Source organism: Zeus faber, assembly GCF_960531495.2.
Source record: "Zeus faber genome assembly, chromosome: 22".
Taxonomy (NCBI): Eukaryota; Metazoa; Chordata; class Actinopteri; order Zeiformes; family Zeidae; genus Zeus; species Zeus faber.
In genome coordinates, this window is record NC_137209.1 from 19,858,458 (window position 1) to 19,881,407 (window position 22,950).

At 42.1% G+C, this 22,950-nt stretch overlaps 1 protein-coding gene across 1 annotated transcript in view; it reads right to left on the reverse strand.

Moving 5' to 3' along the window:
• LOC307247444 (phospholipid-transporting ATPase ABCA1) overlaps positions 1–22,950 on the reverse strand; it is a gene marked incomplete at both ends in the record, with an annotated part of 207,431 nt that overhangs the window by 126,393 nt on the left and 58,088 nt on the right. The window contains 6 exons of the mRNA XM_080023597.1: positions 4,561–4,700; positions 8,278–8,409; positions 10,027–10,198; positions 13,500–13,631; positions 14,364–14,568; positions 21,593–21,814. Of these exons, the coding sequence (XP_079879723.1) occupies positions 4,561–4,700; positions 8,278–8,409; positions 10,027–10,198; positions 13,500–13,631; positions 14,364–14,568; positions 21,593–21,814 (1,003 nt within the window). The remainder of the gene's footprint in view (positions 1–4,560; positions 4,701–8,277; positions 8,410–10,026; positions 10,199–13,499; positions 13,632–14,363; positions 14,569–21,592; positions 21,815–22,950) is intronic.

The window sequence follows — 22,950 nt, forward strand, 5'->3', positions numbered from 1 at the left end:
AATAGTAATTAAAGATAAAGCAGATAGTGAAGATGGTAAGCAATTATAAAAATATTTTATATGTACTTGTATGTTATATAGCCCTGGCTAACAAAAATCCCAGATGACAGTCTCATATTCCAATATCGATATTATAACGATATATTTCCCGGTCCTAGGTGCAACATACAGTACATCCTGAATTAATAACGTGGCCAAGAGTGTCTTATTTCATAACTAGGTTTTAGATACTATATCATAATATCATGATAACTGAGACCCCAGACGATCTCTCGTCTCATATCCCCATATCAATACCCTGACGACATATTGGCCAAACTATAGAATAATATCCTGGGGACCAATAAAGTGTCATCGAGTGTTCTTTTATTTCAACATCTGGGTTTTAGATATATCGATGTAATGTCTGTCGCAGATTTCGATATTATGTTTTAGATACTCAAGATATGTATATCACAAAATAACCAAAAACTCAGACAAGTCTCATATCACGATATCAATATTACAACAACATCTTGGCCAATATATAACATACACTAATGAGCCACAACATTAAACGCACCACCAATAACCACTTATATTGTGTAGCTGCCCCCGTACCCCCAAAACAGCTGTGACCCGTGGAGGCATGGACACCACCAGACCTCTGAAGGTGTCCTGTGGTATCTGGCACCAAGACGTTAGCAGCAGATCCTTCAAGCCCTGGAAATTGTGAGGTGGAGCCCCCATGGATCGGGCTTGTTGTTCCAGCACATCAGACCGGGCCACCTTCTTCCATCGCTCCAAGGTCCAGGTCTGACGCTCACGTGTCCATTGTAGGAGCTTTCAGAGGCTCAGCATGGACACTGTGAGCGCTCTGCAGCTACACAGCCCCATACGCAGCAAGCTGTGATGCACTGTGTGTTCTACACCTTTCTATCACAGCACCATTCACTTTTTCACCAGTTTGTGCTACAGTAGCTTGTGGTGTGGGGATGGGGTGGTTCATGCAGCCACACCTGACCTGGATCTGGGTAATTGGGATCAGAGTGGCTGCATACCTGTTGCTCGCTGGTTGGTCTAACGAGCAACAGGTAAAAGCCCCATCCCCACACACATTCAGGAGAGGAGCCGGTGTCATGACACATGTCTATCTGCTCCTGGGCTGATTCCAGCTGGCCCACTCTCTACAGTAAACTTGTGTTTAGAACCCCGTCTTCTGTGTCTCTGTGCCGGAGGTCCCTGAAAACACCAATTGGGTGGGGTGTGGTTGGCGATACTACCACATATCTCTTTCGTGGGATCGGACCAGACGGGCTGGACTTCACTCCGCACGCGCATCAATGGGCGTCCATGACCCTGTCGCCGGTTCACCGGTCGTCCTTCCTTGGAGCACTTTTGGTAGGTAGTAACCACGGCATAGCGGGAACAGCCCACAAGACCTGTGGTTTTGGAGAAGCTGTGACCCAGTTGTCTAGCGTCACAATTTGGTCCCTGTCAAAGTGGCTCAGATCCTTGCCACGCCCATTTTTCCTGCTTCCAACACATCAACTTCAACAACTGACTGTTCCCTTGCTGCCTGATACATCCCTAATATAATAATAATAATAATAATAATAATAATAATAATAATAATATATCCCACCCCTTGACAGGTGCCATTGGAACCAGATGATCAATTTCATTCACTTCATCTGTCAGTGGATTTAATGTTGTGGCTGATGGGTGTATGTCCTGGGGACCAATAAAGTGTCATCTACTGTTGTTTTATTTCAACATTCGGGTTTTAGATGTATCGCTGTACCATATGTAGCGGATTTTGATGTTACATTTTTAGATACTCAAGATAACATGTATATCACAATAACCAAAAACCCAGACTTATCTAATATCACGATATCGATATTCAAACATATATCGATATACATAGATATATAACGTATATCCTGGGGACCAATAAATCCTATTTTAACATTAGGGTTAGATAGTCAAGGTAGTGTATCACAATATCACAATCACCAAAACCCCAGAAGATATCTACTCCCATCCTGGGATATCAATGTTATAACGATATATCAACCCGAACTGCAACATATCCTGAATTTCCCCCTGTGGACCAATAAAGTGATATCTTATCTATCTATCTATATCTTGACATTTTTTATCCGTTCAAAATGTACCTGAAAAGGGATATTCTTTCAAGTGTTTAATGCTTATCAACACTGGAGTGGACAAATATGCTTGCCGTATGCAAATGTATCTTTACTGGAGGTCAATTAAAACAAAAAACAATGACAAATATTGTCCAGCAACCCTCAAAGGTCTTGCATTTGGCAAACAAAAATATTCTCATATCATGACATGGCAAACTCAGGCCCAACAGGCAACAACAGAACAGATGGGCGTGTTGACCTGCGGCGACGCCAGTGGCAGCCTCTCCAATAGCTCTGTCTGTGTACTGTGTTCTTTTACCCTTTTTTTCAACTTTTTCCACTTTCAACTTTTCCTACTGCACGCATTGTGTGGCCCTCGTTTTCTCCTATGGATACAGCTTTTTCTTATCTGGGCAAGACGGTGGCGGAAACCTTCTTACGTTTATTCAAGGGAACAGCTGCTCTCACTCTGAACAATGGGGCACGCCGGCGATGTTTACCCCATGCCGGAGGAACTGAGGTGCAGTTACCGCGGCTGCAGAGCCGGTGCTAAGCGAAAGCCAGGATACTGGCAAAGCGGTGGAGGGACAAGTCCCACATTCCGTCGGCAGTGACGGGGAACGTGAACTCGCTGGCCAACAACACGGACGTGGCTGCCCCGCTGAGGAAGCGGTAGATCTACAGGCAGTGAAGTTCACCGTTTTGACGGAAACCCGGCGAACCGGCAACGCTGCGGATTCACCTGGATTCACTACTGTGAGAGCGGACGGGGAACGCTGGGATCAGCTGCAGGCGCAAAGCGGCGAGACCCGCACGCGTCATTAACACCAGGCGGCGCAACCCGGGACACGGAACCGCTAAGGTGGCTATCTGCAGTCTGGACACGGAGCTGCTGGCGGTCAGTCTCCCACCGCATTGCACGGCCAGGGGGCTCCCACACTACATTGTTGTCTGTGTGCACATCCCTCCACGGGGGGGGCACGCAGAGACCCGGCGTGACGCCACCCACTCCCCTATCGCAGGGCCACAAACACAGCGAGCACACAAAGCGTCGGCGCCATCTCAAGTGCGGGTCGGCCCGACGGTGAAAATAACAGGACGTGCGTTAATGCGTCAAAAAAAAATTGCGGCGTTAAAACAAATTTGCGTTAACGCTTTAACTTTGACCCCCCCAGTCATTTCAGCCCAACACTGGGGTTTTAGATTCCCAGGATGGAGGGGAAAACGGCCGCTCAGATAGCGTGTAAGCGACGCAGGTGTGGATTTATCGTCCGTCGCAGGGGTTTGGAAGTGATGGATGAGACCCGCAGCACCTGCAGCTCCGCATGCATCCCTCTGTGGCGCTAATGCGGTGGAACGTGCCGGAGTGGATCAGCCTTGGAAGTCATATCTCACCGCTTCTCGCTCCCCCAAACCAATCTGACCAATCCGCGAGCGAGTTTGATTTATCAACCTGCTCACGCTCGTGCCCCGCCGACCATGAATTACAACCCCAGCACCCTGCCGTCCTAGACTCCACCGTGATTTGACAGCTACATTTCATGTCGAAAAATAATAAAAAAAGAAAAAAAAAAGAAAAAGATTATCTAAGAGTGCTTCTCAAGGGGGCGCGAGGGGGGACTTCCTGTTTCTATTCTCACGCGTTAGCGTGGAGCCAAAAGTGCTTGATTTGTAGACATAAAATCCAGAGAAACTGATAAAATGCACTATGAAAACAAATAAACCAGAAAAAGAAACCAAAAAAGAAACCATAACAAATATGAAAGAATACAATAAGCCTAATGATAAACAATATTAACATAACAAAAACATTGACATTTAACAAAAAAAAGCTTAAATATTAAAGATATACAAGGAACAATATATATACATGAAAACAGTAATCTTGTTGTCTAATTACATAATATGTTCAATTATCTAATTTATCATAACAAATTGTGACCCTACAATATGTCATAACCACCGCATGATGTAATTGGTTATTACAAAATGCAGCAAAACTAATAAAGTAATTTAGTATTGCGTTCAAGATGCTTGTTACACAATGCGGGTGTTATTACACAATACTAAAGGTCAAATTTATGCCAAACTGTTAAATGACTAAAACACGTGAAGGTAACTAAGTGATAATAAAGGTTATAAGTATTACATTTTTGCAAGTCATTACGATTTTTGGGCATTTATAACGTATAATAATAAAGTAAAGAATAGTAAAGGTCAAATTCATTGCGGTTTGGAAAGCTAGTGCTCATGTATTGGGTTCTGAAATGTACTCCAGGGCTTGTCTTGCATGCATATTTGGGGGAAAAATACAACGGATTGAAAACATTGAAAAGATGAAAATTGCAAAAATATGACTCTTTTAGAAAGATTGTAATTGTAAGAAAACACTGCAGCTAGAAGGTGGCGTGCTGTGCAGTGCACACACCTGAGAGGTTCTTGGCGAGCTCTTTGCGTTTGTGCGGCAGCCCAACGTCCCTGATCATCTGCTCCATTTCCACCTCCACCTCCCGCCGGCTGCAGCCCTTCAGACGGGCGTAGAAGTAGATGTGCTCCTCCACCGTCAACCTGTCACAAGGACAAGATCATATAATATAGCAATATCATACAAACCCAAGAGATCATATCCTTTTTTTTGACCTTTATCATTATGTAACAACACTCCCAGTTCTAATAACATTCAAACCGTAACATCTTTCCTCTTTATTATTTTATAACACTCACGTTTGTAATAACTTTCAAAATGTAACATATTTTACGTTGATTATTATGTTTATAATACTTGAATTTTGTAATAACTTTCAAAGTATGACATATTCATTATGTTATTAAACCCACATTTTGTAAAAAACTTTCAACATGAAACATATTTGACCTTTGCTAATAAGTCGTCACAAAATGCAGCAAAACAAATTAAGTAAGTACTGCCTTCAAGATGTTGATGACACAATGTGGCTGCTATTACATAATAATGAAGATCAAATTTATGACAGAGTTATTACAATGTTGACCACGATGTCTCGCATAATGCAAGGTAAGAGAGTGACAAATGTCGTGCAAAGGCCTTTCTTTTGTTTCATTCAATAAGGAAACAGAGTCAGATGAAATACATCAATACAATTTATTAGCAAGGGCGTAACTTTGGTTTGAGAAATGGAAGGGGGGGCACGGTGGAGGGGGGTTGATGCCACAGGTGCCTGTTTTTCTGTACCTACTGTACCTACCAACGTAAATACTGTGGCCCTCCTACATACTGTACCTACCTACATACTGTAACTTCATAAATACTAAAGCTACCTACATAACGTACCGACCAACCTAAATAATGTACCTACCTTTGGCACCCATCTACCTACCTACATATATACTGTCCCTTCCCACATACTGTACCTATCAACCTAAATACTGTCCCTACCTCCAGGAGATACTGTACCTACCTAAATACTCTACATACATACTGTAGCTACATGCTGTACCTACCAACCTAAATACTGTACCTTCCTAAATACTGTACCTGCCTACATACTGTACCTACTTAAATACTGCCCCTTCCTACATACTGTCCCTACCAAACGGAATACTGTACCTTCCCAAATACTGTACCTACCTACATAAATACTGCCCCAACCTACATACTGTACCTACCTACCCACCCATGTAAATACTGCCCCAATCGACAAACTGTACTTACCAAACTAAATACTGTACCTTCCTAAACACTGTACCTACCTACATACTGTACATACCTAAATACTGTCCCTACCTAAATACTGTACCTACCAAACTAAATACTGTACCTTCCTAAATATTGTACCTACCTACATACTAAATACTTCCCCTACCTACATACTGTACCTACCGACCTACCTAAACACTGTCCCTATCTGCATACTGTACCTACCAAACTAAATACTGTACCTACCTTAATACTGTACCTACCAAATACTATACCTACCTACCTAAATACTGCCCATACCAAATACTGTACCTCACTACATAGTCTATCTACCTACATAAATACTGTCCCTACCTACATACATACCTACCTACATACTGTCCCTACCTATCTGCACATCTGCTCTTCTCTATTTCTGTCAAAATCTGCATATCCAAAAAGAAGAATTTTTTTTTTGGTTTATATTTTCTTTCTACATTGACACAAGGAGAGAGTGATAATATAATATAATCTCATACGATAAATAACCTAAACCGATCTGATCCAATCACCTGAGACATTAGACATCACTTCCTGTTTTTCAAAAAGGTTAATTTAAAAACGACTCCTCCTGTCACATTAATATCAGTCGGAGCAGGATTCCAAACCAAAGATTTGACTTAAATTCCATCAACTTGTCTTTCGCCGTCAGGGGAAATAATATCATATCATATAATAGCATTTCAGCGTCTTCCTCTATATGATGCATTAATATTTTATTCCCACTTAAAGGCAGATTGAAGATCGGGGGTCCCATCTGCAGGAGGAATATTAATGGAAGTTGATTGTGTCTGTTGCATGGTTACTATTATTATGATTATTATTATTATTATTATTATTATGTAGACATACTCTATGTGCAGCTGCAGGGAAGTCTTTTTTGTGGAGAGAGATGAAATAAAGAGAGAGTTATGACTGCTCAATAAAAAAATGGATGAGGTCAATGGGTGAGTATTAAATTCCAATATTCCAATTCCCCGATAAAGTCATGTTTTTAAAGAGTCATGGGGAGCTAAGAACGTAGCTTGGAAGCATTTTGTGATAACTTGTCGAAATGTGATGAATCTGACCTTTGTCATTAAATAATAATGATGCATTTTGTAATGACTTATCAAAAAGTGATGACTCTGACCTTTATTATCATGTAATAACACCAACACTTTGTAATAAGTTGGCAAAATGCATAAGACACATTTTGGAAAAATAACGTTTTTGGGTTTTTTTTACATATTGTAGAAGTCACATTTTTATGATGCATAATACACATTTAACTCACTTAATTTATATCAAGTAACGCTTTGGTATTTTGTAAATGTTAATTACATACCGCATACTCTGTACTGTGTTCAAGATGCTTTTTACAAAATGTGGAACGTTATTACAAAATGTCACAGAATAAAAGTCAAATCTATCAGGTTTTGTCAAATTATTGCCAAATGCCAAAACTCTTGAAACAACTGTATGACTTGGTGATAATGGTAAGACCAATCAGTTATTCCAGGGGACCATTTCCCAAGTCTTTATTTTTGTGGAAAAAAAAAAAAAGATAAAAAACAAAAACTTGGATAAAGATCTGCTCTTGATACTTGTTTCGGTCAGGATCTGCATCACCAAAGAGAAGACACCTCTGTTTATTTGATCTTTCCACGGTGATAGTGTCACCTATTTTATCGACACTTCCCAGTCGCCTTCAACCCCGGGACGACTGACGTTTTGGGTCCTAATGAACATTATTGATCGGATATTAACCAATTACGGCATTGCATTTCCTCCCAGATGATCGGAGGTGTCATGGACTTCAGGGATCACCGTCTAAGAGCCAGGTAATGAGTCATGACGGATACAAAGCAAAAAAAAAAGAATAAATTTAAAAAATGAACAGTCCATCCATTACCTTGTATTAGCAGCCTAGCGTCAGCAACCAGCATCACATCGGGGAACGCACGGTAATTAACAGCTGGTCTCCATAGCCACGCCTGCTCTCACCTGCCACTCAAACTAAGCGACGGCAGCTCGGGACTCGACCGCTTTGGCTCGGGACTGCCACGTCCAAGAATAAATCCTAAAATGTATTTTGATTTGTTCACACTTTTCTTTGGCCACGACTTGATTCCACATGTGTTATTTCCTCGTTGTGATGTCTTCACTAAGTTCGGTAAAAATGAAGAAAAGACCCTCGAATGAGTAGGCGTGTCCGATCGCTGCAGTGGTTCTGTAGCTTACGCTTCGCTGAAATTTTGAAAATAGATCACGATGAGTTAAATATCATTTCGATTATTATATATATATTTTTTTACGTTGAAAATGATGAGAGTTCACTCGGGGTTCAATGGCCACAACCGCTGCCGTCTCCCGTGGGATTCTAGATTCAGAAACAAACCAAACAAATGAGCCGAAATGAGGAAAAAGACCCGAAAGAGGTCGACTCACTCGTTAAACAGGACGTTGTGCTGCGGGCACATGCCCAGGTGCTTCCGGATTCGGTCCATGTGGGTGAGGATGTCGGAGCCGTTTATCAGGGCGGTGCCTGACGTGGGTGGAAAGAGTCCCGTCAGAATGGACCTGCGGGGAAAGGGGGAAAACTGACCCGTGAAGCGTCCGACCATTTATGAGCTGCTGCATGCGCAACATGTTCATGAGCGCATCCTGCCATTTTCTATGATTAAAAGATAGGTTGGAGATTTTTCCAACCCCGGAACTTGTTAAAATATTGCTCACAGCTGTACTGACGAGAAACTTACCACTCTGCTGCAGCTTCTCACATGGCTTGTCTCACGCAGTCCAATGGGGCAAACGTTTACGACAAAAAATGGTCACGAATCAGCCCTTTTGGCTCGATCAGCGCCAACGTAAGCGACTAGAAACAGGAAGTTTTGACACTCTCTGCATTTTCTTCACCTGACACTTCACCATCGAGAAACTTACCACTCTGCTGCAGCTCCTCACGGGGCTTCAATGCAGCGCAATGGGGCAAAGGTTTAACCCTGAAAAAAAATCCATGTTGAATCTCCTTTTCAAAAAAACGAGAAACTCAGAGACTAGAAACAGTGAGTGATGTCGCTTCCTACTGGAATCCTGCCGTAGCCAACATCATGCTCTGGATGTACTGCTGCAAATGCAGTACTTTAAAATGAAAATGTGATATCACTGTTATTAAAAACGTGGAAAAAATACACCAAGAAACTTGGGGCTTTAATGTCAGTTTCCGGTTTTTCGAAAAGGAGATTTTGCCTTTTTTTTAAGTCTTAAACGTTCGCCCCATTGGACTGCATTGAAGCCCGGTGAGAAGATCTGGGTTGAAAAAAAAATCCTTTAAGAATAAAGACTGAAAATACAAATGCCGATAGATACTTCCAAAAATGAAAAACTCTTTTGAAATACATACTCAATGCTGCTTTGTCTTCTATTTCAGGGCAACAGCATGAACCACGTGCATATAATGTCATTTTTACAAACTTGAATTCGATTCCTGAGCCGTGCGGACTGTGTTGACCTTTGTGCACAACACCACAGCACAGCCATGTTAAAAACTATCTTGGGATAAAGCATAAATACTTTGACATTTGAATTATGCAGAGGGCGCTGGGAAACGTCAACCGGATGCAAAAACACCTCTCTAAAAATTCAGAACGCCAGGAGCTTTTTGCTGCAATGCTAAAAGATGTAAAGGATTGTGAAGGAAACATTAAGAAGAAAAAAAATTGAATTGTTTTCACAAAATTATAAGCAGCATTGGTATTATTATTAGATAGATATATAGATAGATAGATAGATACATTTACAATATGGGATACAGCTAACAATAAACAGGAAAAATAACCATAAAAATAAACAATTAACAATAAAAAATTGCTAATGTACAATGAGCGTAATGGTCAACAATACATATGTCTATAAATTAAAACAATTAAATAAACCTCAAGAATAAACAAAATGTTGGGAAAATACAATTAACCCAAGAAGTAACTACAGGAGAAATAAGACATTTGAAATATACACTAATAATAAATAAAAAAGAAAATAGCCAAATAAAGAAAATAGCCAAATATACAAATCACAAAATGTAAAAAATCCAATCAACGTAAAAATGAACTAGAAGGTAGAAAAATGAATAACAAGGATAATAACAACAATACCAATACTACTACTACTACTACTAATAATAATAATAATAATTACATGGTGGTGGTCTTTCCGGCTCCGTTGTGGCCCAGGAAGGAGGTGATGTGGTTCTGGTAGAAGTCCATGCTCAGCCCGTCTAGTGCCACCTTCTGGCCCGTCTTGTACACCTTCACCAGGTCCCGGATGCACACGCCCACCGCCACGTCGGGAGGAGGCTTCTCAAGGTAATCTGGAGAGAGGGAACGTTAAAAAACGACAATACATAAACAGCATTCTGTGTCATAAGCGGCCCAAATATTCGGGGGGGGGGGGGGTGGACATGCGGTGAGAACGACATATTTACCAGGGGTTTGCTCAAGAGTGTTTGAATTAGAACTTTGAAATGATAAGCGAGTTTTCGCGCTTATCACCCGACGTGGTCGCCATATTGGGGCGCTCAAGATCCGCAGGTAAACAAATGCAGGGGTGTGCGGGGCCCCCCCCCTCCGGCTCGAACCGACCCGTCACGAAATTTGGTTGGGAGTTGGCACCCGCTGCGCCGTATCCCTCAACGCCCACCGCACCCACCCGCCCACCGCCCGGCGCTCAGGCCGCAGGAGCCAAATTCAAATAGGGGTAGAAATGACCAAAATGAAAAAGAGAAAAAAGCTCAATTCAAGCCCATCCAGTTCGCCGCGTAGTGAACTCGCATCCGAGGGAAATGTTCCCGGTGACAGCGTGCGAAGTCCGCGTCGGCGTGCGGGCGCACCGGCGCGCCTCCCTCGCCTCGGGCCGTTTCGCTGTGCGTACACCAGAATCTCCGGTGCTTCCCGACCGGTCACAGAGGGAATGTCCTCTAGCGCAGGGCCCCCCCCCCGCCGCCCAATCGCCGGCTCGCGGATCGTGCGGGGCCTCGGGGCATTCGCCGCGAGAACGCGGGAGGGATGTTTTTCTCCTGGATGGATCTGTTCCACAGCAGGGGCAGCAGCAGGAAACAGAGTAAATTAAATAGATCCAGGGTTTTTATTTAGGCCGGCTCTGATCCGAGCTGCGAAGCTGCAGGTAGTAGTTTGCATTTTTCTACCAGAGTTCCCCTCTGGCAAAAGCAGCATCCGTTTACATGCGCATATTTGGGTGAGTAACTTAAAAGTCGTGTCATAAGTAACTAATTGTTTATAGTTCTAACTGTTCAGGTGTGTTGTTTCTCCTTTTTGTAGATATAATAAGATATAATTGTAAATATAATTTTGTAGATATTGAGAAACAAGTTTTTCTTTACAGATGGCATAGCCCTCGGTGCTCTATTTTTTATTTCTTTAACTGAAAATTGAATTGAATCGTGTCCATAAAATCAAAAGTCAAATCTAATCGTGGATTTAGAGAATTGTGACACCCCTAATATTTACTATGTGCATGAGTAAATATGTATGTATTTATGTATGTTTTATGAATTTATTTTTTTATTATTCTTATTATAATTCTACTGTATTAGAATTAGCTTTTTCTTATTTATTATATAAGTAGTTACTAAGTAATAGTATCAGTAGTTACTAAAATACATTCATATATAGTTTTCTTGTCATTATTCCCCAACCCTATTGCTTTTGCTCAAATGTTGATTATTATTAAACTTCTTGGCCTTTTTCGGCCTCATGGTATATGAATCGCGGCAACCGCGGTATGCACAGACATTGTTGGGGTCTTGTTGGTCCCGGGACGTTTCACACGTCTTGTTGTTGGAGTTTGATCAACATCGATCTCAATCCGGAGCGCAAATGAGTGAAAAACCGTCGCAAATTCACCGGGAGTTGAAGGACGTCGGCGCCACCTCATTTGGTCTGTGACATCATCACCCCAAGTCATATAAATCCAAGCTTCGTCTCTCGGGAGTCATCCGCGTCCGGCCACTTGCGCCCTGTGGGCCGCATAGCGTTGGCTACGCGTCGACGGACGACCAGAGACGATGCTGCGTTTAATGGAAACCTGGAAAATTGTAACTCCTGCTGCATTTCACAAAACCCCGAGAAGTTCTAAGAACCTTTGGAGGAACCGTCCCTTTATTCCGTGCCCGCACTGCATGGTCCAGCAACCATCGTAAACACCGTCCTTGTGGGACCTTTTTATTTATTTATTCGTGAAGACTTCCTTTGTTCGTACGAGGAAGATACTAACTGTCGCGTGATCTTTACAAATAAGCTGTGCGGGGATATTTTTGTTTTGTACATATGTTTTGGTCAACTTTTATATAAAACAATTATCTGACAAGTAAGGTGTCATCATTCCCCAAAAATTACCACTCCGTTCTATTTTGCAAAAGAAAAAAGGAAAAAAATATCAAAAATATCAAATATGTTCAAATGCTCTAACATTTGAGATTGAATAATTGGGAAATTTGGAATTGTTGTTGATATAAAACAATGTGTATTGCATTACTTCGGAAACCGGTAATATGTACCTAACATGACTTAACTGGACCCATGTGAAATGCAGTAAAATATATATTTGCAAGAGTCAATTTGTATTTATTAATATTATAATTATTATTATTATTAGTAGTAGTAGTAGTAGTAGTAGTAGTAGTAGTAGTAGAAGTATAGACAGATTTATTTCCACATATTTATCATATGAAAAACATTAGTAAATATGTTATGTGAGTATTATTAAGTATGTATTAGTAGTAGTATCATTATACATTCATAAGAACTTATTTTTTCCTACAGAAATTAAATGAAAATCATTACTGTACTTGAAGTTATAGCATCTCTGTAGTTACTAAAAAGCTTCACAATATTCTTATCTTGGCGTTAATTCCCAGATATAATTTCATCAATAAATGCAGAAAAGTGCAGTGAAATAGATATTTGCTTTCGTGAATATGAATATAAAGAGGATTTAATAGATATACTAAAGTTAAAACCTCTCAGTAGTTAGATGGAAATATTCTCATCTCATCGTTATTCCCCAGTACAATATCATCATATATTTATTCCAATTGATTTTGAACTATTTATTATGTGGAAAAAAAATAAACAGCAAGTGAAAACTACAAAAAAACTCTTTTATAAAATATTATCTCAGAGTTAATTCCCAGTGTAATTCCACCAATAAATACCAAAATGTTCCCCGAGTCTCATTCAAACACAATGTAGTTGATGTAAAAAAATTTAAAAAATTTGAAATTAAAAAAGGCTGCCAAGATAGCAGCGCCCACATCGCTCACACGTTAAATCCTGAGGGGAAAACACGGAGCAAAACTCCTCGGGGAAGACGCCGCCTCTCACCTCCCGTCGCGGAATGTTAATTAGGAGCAATTTCTTCTCGCGCGTTCCCCGACTTGAAGAACGGCCTCGTTCTCCTACCTCGTTTTTCCTCCGTCTCCTTGCACCTCATTATCACCTCATGCAACAAATAAGGTGTTAGTGTTTGTTTGCAGCCCTCCCAAATCAACTCGTAGCTCTTATTAGCGGAGACGGACACCGCTGAGGGTGGATAGATGAGTAAATAAATAGCTGCTGTGCTGTGGGAGGAACGGCGGTGGGACCGGAACGTACCGTCAAGTGCGGCGGCCGGGGAGGCGGGGCCCTTGGGCGAAGCGGGGTCGACGTGGCCCCTGGAGACCGTCCCCCGGCTCCAGTACGACGACGTGAACGGGAAGTACCACGGCTTGGGAATCCCGTACTGGCCTGTGTGGATCAAACGTGGGGAAATGCCACGAACAATGTCTCAAATGACACCTTAAAACACCCCAAGTAACAGAAACCGGCTGTCATGTCGCAAGATCAAAACTGCAAGGCCGCACTCATTTGGCCGATTCATCAGCCACAGCGGCTCCGAATTCATCAGTACCCGTAGCGATGAAAGGTTCGACTCTCTTTTGTGAGTCAGTCCTTTACGAGCCACTCGGTAAAAAGAGTCGATCGGTTTTTCAGACTCTCGCTTTTTTTGGGCGTAACGCACGTTGAGCGAGGGAGGACTTCCAAATGCCTCCAACGTTTTTCTTTGGCCTTGGACTGTTTGTCCCCAGTGATTGTTTTCAGTTTGTGAGTTAAAGATTCCCTCTTTTGCCCCAGGGACTCCTGACTCCAGGGTCATTTTGAAACATTTGTTCGCCCTGACCGAATCGTTCGCGACCCTTGCATCACTTTCTCGTAGTCGGCCATAGGGAGTTTGAGCTGTTTTTAGTGGTTAACAGGATAGAGGGGTACGTCTTGGAGGGGTATGTCACTGTTAGAGGAACGTTGGGGAAATGGTACTCCAAATATTCCGGTGTATGTCAATCAGTACAGTGGCTGAGTAGAATATTAAAAAAACAAGATCGTTAGAGATATCAGCGATCGGTTATCTACGGAGGTGACGGAGACACAGAAATGTGACACAGCTCAAAAGTCATAGAACAACTTGAATAAAGTCAACACCTGGGAAGACGTTTTCGATGTACCACGTGAGCAGCCAGTAGAGGGCGGCGTCGAGCAGCATGATGACGATGGACACGATGAAGCTGTAGTGGTCGCCCTCCTCCGGGCTCTGGCCGATGTTGGACCACTGGATGCCGACGCCCTGCTCCTCGTACTTGGAGAAGTTCTCGCAGCCGTAGCCGAAGGCCACGCACGACAGCAAGCTCTGGGAAACAAAATCGAGCGCGGGGTTATGCTGGGCACGTCATTTCCTGCATTCTGAAGTTTTCCATGCGACAATTTGCGTGTTTTCTGCATCAATATTTGGCGTAATTTTATGTTTTTATTGGAGAGGGGGGACAAATTCACATGTTATTATGTAAATATTGAGGGCCACATATCCCCTGCGTCAACTGATCCCATTTTTTTTTTTTTTTTTTTTTTTAAATGTACCCAAATTTGATTACCTACTTAAAAAGAAAGGCAGGGCGTTAGAGCCATCCTACGATTTCATTGCTGAGAACAGGAACACAAAAGAACCTCCAACAAAATGTATTTAATGGCCCTTTCACTATCGCCACCATCGCTCTCCTATTCCTCTACACTGAGTGAGTTGCAAAGACCAACAAGCATCCTAACACGAAATTCTGTTATATACTGAGGCGTGGAAATGGTGTGGTTTGAGCAGCCACAACTGAGCTGGATCGGAGTAATAAGGGACCCAGGATCAGTGTGGCTGCATACCTGTTGTTTGTTGGTTGGTCTAACGAGCCACAGGTAAAACCCCCATCCCCACACCCACTCAGGAGCGAGGAGGCCTGTCGTGACCCGTGTCCATCGGCTCCAGGGCTTGTTCGATCAAGCCCCCTCTCTACAATAAAATGTGTGTTTTCTACAACGTCTCCTGTGTCTCTGTCCCTGAACACGCAACTTGGGTGGCGCGTGGTCGGCAAAACTGCCACATACACACAGGAAACAATCAAATTAAGAATAACGTAAATATAAAAAATAAAAAAAAGAACGATGAACGTGAAAATAAACGATAGTCAATTTGCTGCGGACCTCCTGAAATTCCCAGGGGGACCCCTAAGGAGTACGCAGCCTGCAGTTTGTGAAGCCCGTGGATATCAAACTGGCACCGTGCGGGCAATGAAGCCTTTCGCCTTTCAAAACCGTGGTCATTTGATTGCTGGTAAAAAGTATTGCAGTTAGGGAGATGCTACGCGTTGAAAACTGTGTCGTAGACGCTCCCTGACGTGCCGATCTAATGCGTTACAAAGGATATTTCACAGCCCTAGAAAACCTCGGCTCTTGTTTGCGTCCCGTCTCCGCGAGCATTTCTAGGAGTCCCTTTCCAAACGGGTGTGGAGAGCGACAACAACGAGGAAAAAAAAAAAAACTGCATGCGCTACAAACAAAGACGAGTCGTATGTCTCGTACAATAGGAAATGGCAAATGATCTGTCCCCCCGCGAGACGGCAGCTGCCGCGGCCTATCACTCCACGGAGCCATGTTGGCTGCCAGCTGTTCCATCACGCCTCATTTGCTCACAAGCGTTTTAACTCACGCAGATGCCACGATCATTTACCCGAGCTTTAGAGAGTTGCCATTATGTGCGACGGGGAGGATGGGACCACCGCGAATACGCCGGTTGGTCTGTCCGCTGTCGAACAGCGCCACTTAAAACACCGGTTCTAAACGCCGCCGCCAACAAGTTGTTCCACAGTGTCCATCAACGGGCGGAGAAGTAATAGTTCTTCCAGACAAACGGCCCGTAGTGTTTGAACCTTATTTTTCAGCCAATTGCAACCAAGTTCAGAAAGTTCATTGGCGACCGCGACTACTCCATTGTACTACATACAGTATAACAGTCCGCCAATCCTGTTCTCTCAATACAAGATCAGTTAATACGATGCTGATGCCAATCACTCAGGTTGACTCCTAACGCTTGCAAAATAAGGCGAAGGTCAAAAATGAGCGGAGTTGACCTTGAAAGAGAAACGTCTGTCTTTTACAGCCGAAGCCTTAATTTCCAAATCACTCGCAACCGTCTTCTTATACGACTTACGCAGTTCAGTGGCCGGGAGTCATCGTTAAGCTACTTTCTCAAAACTGGATCAATTAAAAACTGCATTGACCAATGTGGCCTTTTAAGTCCTGTTTGGGGCTATTTTGCGATAGATTTAGTCATAACTCAGTTAATAAAGTGATCAGTTAGTGTAAATAGTGGCTCAAAGATGTCGTTTAAGTGTTGTACCACAGTTTGAGGTAGATACTGAGGTAAGTATTTTTTCAAGTCATCACTAATTATAGTGAAGTTGATGCATTCGGCCAAATGGGTCTTTTCAGGACATTTTCAAGCAGAAAAGCAAAATCCAATCACGACGATTGACACCCAATTACCGAAATATGAGAGGTTAAGTAAAAACAAATTAAAACAGAGTTTACCTTTAAATGGCTCTTTAAAAAGGCGGTTTGGTTCCACAAAGAACCATCAGCAAAAAAATAATAATTTTGTCATATTGTTTTACGTTTGCATAGATTCATTTGCAAAATGTCCACACCCATCCATGGTCCTGGAGTGGGTGACTTCTACCAATTTATGTCAAAAGTCCCAGCAAAGCACCCTTAAAGGCTCAGTTTTGTAAATTAGCCGACACAAGGGCATTCAACAAAGCAAAGGAGTGAATAGGCGTTCAAAGTGTTTCGAGGCATTCAAAAAATTCTTCCAAGAACCTTGGTCCCAAAGTTCTTTTAAGGAACCCTAAAACTGAACATTGGCATTTTCTGTTGCAGGTGGCAGCTTTTTTTTTCCCAAAAAAAAAAAAAAAAAAAAAATTCTGTGTGCACTCTGGGACAATCGCTAGAATTCGGGGGTTGACTGCAGTGGACTAGCGGACGCCTCGTCCCTGACCTCCATATGAAAAGCCCGCCAGAGCATCGGGAGAGCTGGAGGAGTTTGGCTTTGACCTTGAGAGAGCAGAGGACCAGTTGAGACCCAGTCCCAATCCATCCAGCTCTTTCAGGAATTCTATAGCCAGGTTACACGATTTTGTAAATGTTAACAGTGATTACTACTCTCTGTATTCATCAAAATTAAAATGTTGGTGTCAATGCACAGGGAAGGGGAATAACAGGGTGCTCAATGTTATTTTAGAATGTAGGTTATTTAATTTTACTCTGTTTCCTTATGGAACAAAACAAGCACCGTGAGTGACGGAGACACGTTCTCCATCACTCTTTTACTAACACATGGAGGGGGGGCATGTGTCCCCCCACTACATGGTACCAACGACGCCACCCACTACATTGTTCATGTTAATTAGCACGCTGGGCTATCCATCTAGTAGAAAAACACAAACTAGAAGACACCAGGACCATTAAGAGTTCAGTGTTTCCCAAGCTTCTTCAAATGAAATAAGCGAGGGCAAGCGAACAGTTGACTCGTGGACCGAAAATAATTACTAAGGACCAAATTAGAGTGCAAGACAGAGGAGACAGAGTTACTGGCCAAATTCCCACTTGAATGAGACGGATTTACGCTTTCACACTCCTCCAAAATAAATACTTTCGTATTCCATTCACCACTCATAGTCCTCTGACTCAGGTTCTCTGTTCAGGAAGTCCCACCTCGCGCACCGTGTGTTACACAGACTGAGTCAAACAAGCCTAGAGTGGGAAAACGGAACGACTCTTTAAACAGAGTTTCATCACGACTCATAGTTTTTACTTTCAGAGCAAAGCGTCAGTTTGTTGTGATGAACACAGAGCTTCTGTTCCGCTGGAGCTGATTACATGAATTAGTGCCGCCTTGCCATTTTGATCTTGCAACACAAGAGCAACTTTCCATTATTTATGTATTTGAGGTGGAATTTGAAACATTTTGACGACAGACTAGTGGTTCTCCCCATTCACGGCTTTTACGAGAGGAAACATGGATGAACCCATGACTGACCAACGCCAGCTGCAGAGACCAATGAAACCTACGTTCCGGCTGATATTTGATTGGTTGAACAAGGAAACCACTGTAGAACAACTTGCAGAACAGCGGCAGGATGAAAGATTTTGTGTTTCTTTGTCCGCTGAAAGGACAAAGGACAGCGTGACAACAAATGATCCCAGCTCCGCCATAAATGTCAATTAGAAAGGCTACGCTGAAAGTTGAGCAATCACACCCCATTCATCTTGTTTTCTTTTTGCTTTTGTTTTCAAAGGAAAGGATGGTGCTAAAACCTCCTCCGGGTCTTGGCTTTTAAGGGTTTTGGTTTTTTTCCAGCCTAATGTAAGAATTTAGATTAGTGAGAATGTGTGATTGATTGCATTTTGTTCATGTATTTCATTTTTACCACCGAGATTAAAGGCGAGGTTGAGCAGAAGATAAGATTTATCCAAGGATCCAAGGACCAGGGAAGGTCAAGTATGATTTGTTTTGACACTTAAGATGGGGAAAGTAAGATGAATTGGGGAAAATAAGCGAATTGCTAAATGTAATTAAAATAATGAAAGTAATAATGATAATTTCTTGATAAATGTGAAGTTGGCCTTCCAAAAGTTGTCTAACATGGAGAACCGCAAAGAATTTTCAATTGTAAGAAACTATTTGGTCTGTCCAACTTCTATAGTATACCAACCTACCTACCTTCCTATGTACATACCTGCATACTTATATACCTACCTACATTCCTATCTACATACCTGCATACCTATATACCTACCTACCAACCTCCCTACCTTCCTATCTACATACCTGCATACTTATATACCTACCTACATTCCTATCTACATACCTGCATACCTATATACCTACCTACCTACCTACCTTCCTATCTACATACCTGCATACCTATATACCTACCTACCAACCTCCCTACCTTCCTATCTACATACCTGCATACTTATATACAGTACCTACCTACATTCCTATCTACATACCTGCATACTTATATACCTACCTACCTACCTTCCTATCTACATACCTGCATACTTATATACCTACCTACCTACCTTCCTATCTACATACCTGCATACTTATATACCTACCTACCAACCTACCTGCCTTCCTATCTACATACCTGCATACTTATATACCTACCTACCTACCTTCCTATCTACATACCTGCATACTTATATGCCTACCTACCAACCTACCTGCTTTCCTATCTACATACCTGCATACTTCTATACCTACCTACCTACCTTCCTATCTACATACCTGCATACTTATATACCTACCTACCAACCTACCTGCCTTCCTATCTACATACCTGCATACTTCTATACCTACCTACCTACCTTCCTATCTACATACCTGCATACTTATATACCTACCTAACTACCTTCCTATCTACATACCTGCATACTTATATACCTACCTACCTTCCTATCTACATACCTGCACACTTCTATACCTACCTACCTACCTTCCTATCTACATACCTGCATACTTCTATACCTACCTACCTTCCTATCTACATACCTGCATACTTATATAACTACCTACCTACCTTCCTATCTACATACCTGCATACTTCTATACCTACCTACTTACCAACCTACCTACCTTCCTATCTACATACCTGCATACTTCTTTACCTACCTACCTCCCTATCTACATACCTGCATACTTATATACCTACCTACCTCCCTATCTACATACCTGCATACTTCTATACCTACCTACCTCCCTATCTACATACTTGCATACTTATATACCTACCTACCTCCCTATCTACATACCTGCATACTTATATACCTACCTACCTCCCTATCTACATACCTGCATACTTCTATACCTACCTACCTCCCTATCTACATACTTGCATACTTATATACCTACCCACCTCCCTATCTACATACCTGCATACTTCTATACCTACCTACCAACCTACCTACCTTCCTATCTAGAAGAAGAAGAGAAGAAGAATCTTAATTTGTCACATGGCACACACACCACAACACATGCACTCATGCAGTGACGTGGGACCAACACACACACACGCTTCAAATGGTGGCTGGTGAAATGAGATCTCTGCTTTTGACCTATCCTAGCTTGTCCTTCCATCTGGGGGCAGCCAGGAGCAGTGGGCAGCGTGCAGCGAGGCGCCTGGGGACCAGTTACAAACATCCATCGCTGGTCAGACGACGATGTTCTGCATGTTTCATTTGGTGGGGGTCCTTACTGACGTTACATTGAGGAAACCCCATGTGAGCACGGGGAGAACATGCAAACTCCATCTACTCATCTATCTACCTATATACCAACCTAAATACCAACCTCAGCAGTACTTTGCCAATATTTTAAGATGCGTTCTTTAAATCGTAAAACTTCTCCGGACTAATTGCTTAGTTCCCTTTTGTTGTTTAGCTTTTTTTTTGTTGCCTGACTTCGTATCCCTGAAAATCAATACAATATTTTAAGACAGGTCCTATAAAGTGTCACTTAAGAAAAACCACTAACCCTGTTTGGCCCAAGGTAACATGTTTGCAAATATCTGGAAATAGAGTTACTTTATTGGCCCAAAAATGCACCAATAAAGTAACTTAAAAGGAAACTTAAATGTCAAGTCATTTGGAAAAATCGATAAACTGTCCTTGACAGTGTGAAAGTTTACTGTCCACATCCCACTGTTAATACCTTCCATGTCATATATAATCACTTAGAATCCCTCATTGTTTTAACCGAGAAACAAAAAAACCCTCACCTTTGTCATATATACATATATATACATAAACATATATACAGTTTATACTGTATAAAATATATGTATATCTTATGGTTTTTTTTCAGCGTTTCTCCCCAGGGATCAATAGTGTAGGTATTTATATATAAACATATGCCATTTAATATTTTGTGTGTGTATATATATATATATATATATATATATATATATGGATGATCGATTTAAATAGGTTATATTGACATATACATGTATATATTTGATATTTTCATATTATTTTGATATTTAAATATTTAAATGTATGGTATCTATATTTGATATTTTTATACAGTATATTTTGATAATGTATTTTGGTGAATTGTTGCTACAGAGGTTTATTGTTATTTTTTTAGGTTAATTGTATTTTTTAGTATTATAGTATATATTTTAGACTTAACTCATCGCTATTGTTTTTTTTACATGAGCCGCATGAACACGGCAATTCCAAGGGATGAGTACTAGTATATATTCCAGAATATACCCTGTAATAACCAACAGGCAGTGAAACATGTCGTGGTTCCATGGAGGCCTCACCACGGCGACCTTGGCCGGGAAGCGCATGACGTCCCTCCAGGCGTAGCAGAGGATGTGCGGTAGGTAAAGGACGAAGTAGATGAGGCCCCCGCACGCCGCCGCCAGGTTGGCCTTGGAGAAGACGACGCTGATGAGGAAGCACTGCATGATGGTCGCCACACAGAAGACCAGCAGGAAGACGAAGACCACCGAGGGGTCGCTGTACTGCAGCACCTTTCCGTACTGCAGGAGAGGAGGAATTACAAAGACCTTTGGGAGAACGGACCTCAGTGTTTCTCCGAGGGGCTCCTCTCTCGGGACTGCAGGACACAGCGAGGAGAGAAACTCGCCAAAAAATTGTCATTGATTTCCTTGATTTCATTGTTGGACATCAGAGTCAGAGTCAACAGTTGGGGTAAAATGTCAAGCTGGTTTGTCTTAAGTGGGTTTTATTTCAAATCAGTTTCCCAATTGCTTAATTGAGAGGTCATACATTAACTTCCCCCAATTGGTGACTCTGCCATTCTGAAGAAGAACCCTTCTGTTGTTTTGGAAGGGATGCTCTTAACACATTCAAATACATTGCTGGTGTCTCCTCCATTGAAGGACCATTCTCTCATGGAACATTGGATTGTTGACCTGTTCAGTCACCAACGTTCTATTACCGTAATACCTGAAAGTGGGGGGAGAAAAAATCCCGGTGTCTCCCCTATTCCGGCGCCCCTGTTCCAAACCACTTCTGATTTTGGGGAAAAGTGTTTAGTCAAGTAGAGAGGTTCAGCCAATGATTGCAATTGATTTCCTTGACTTCATTCTTGGACATACTGGTCAGAGTCAACAGTTGGGGGTAAAAGGGGTCGAGATGGTTTATCATCCTTTAGTTTTATTTGAATTATCTTGCCCAATTGCTTAATTGTGAAGTAATGTATTAACTTCCCCAATAGGTAACTCCGCCATTTAGAAGAACAACGTTCTGCGATTTTGGAGGGCTACTTCATAACTCATGCAAAAAGATGTTTAAAGACAAAGCTGATGTCTCCTCCATTGAACTACTATTATCTCATGCTTATTGGACCTGTTGGCCAAAGCCCTCCAAAATGAACATTGGCGTTCCTCCTTGAATCATTGTTTGAATCAGCTCAAAAATCACCTTGAGGATAAGCGTAAGGAGAAGGGCGCTGATGGCCAACGGCAGGATGCTGGACAGCGCCCAGCTCAGCCAGTAGATGGCATTCCTCAGCCCCATGATCCTCACGGTCTCCTTCAGCCTGGCCTCCTTCTCCTGGACAATGCCCTTAACGATCATGGCCACCGAGTAGATCCAGGCTAAAGTCATGTACAACGGGAGGGAACTAGCCAGCGAGCGGAGGAACCTGATG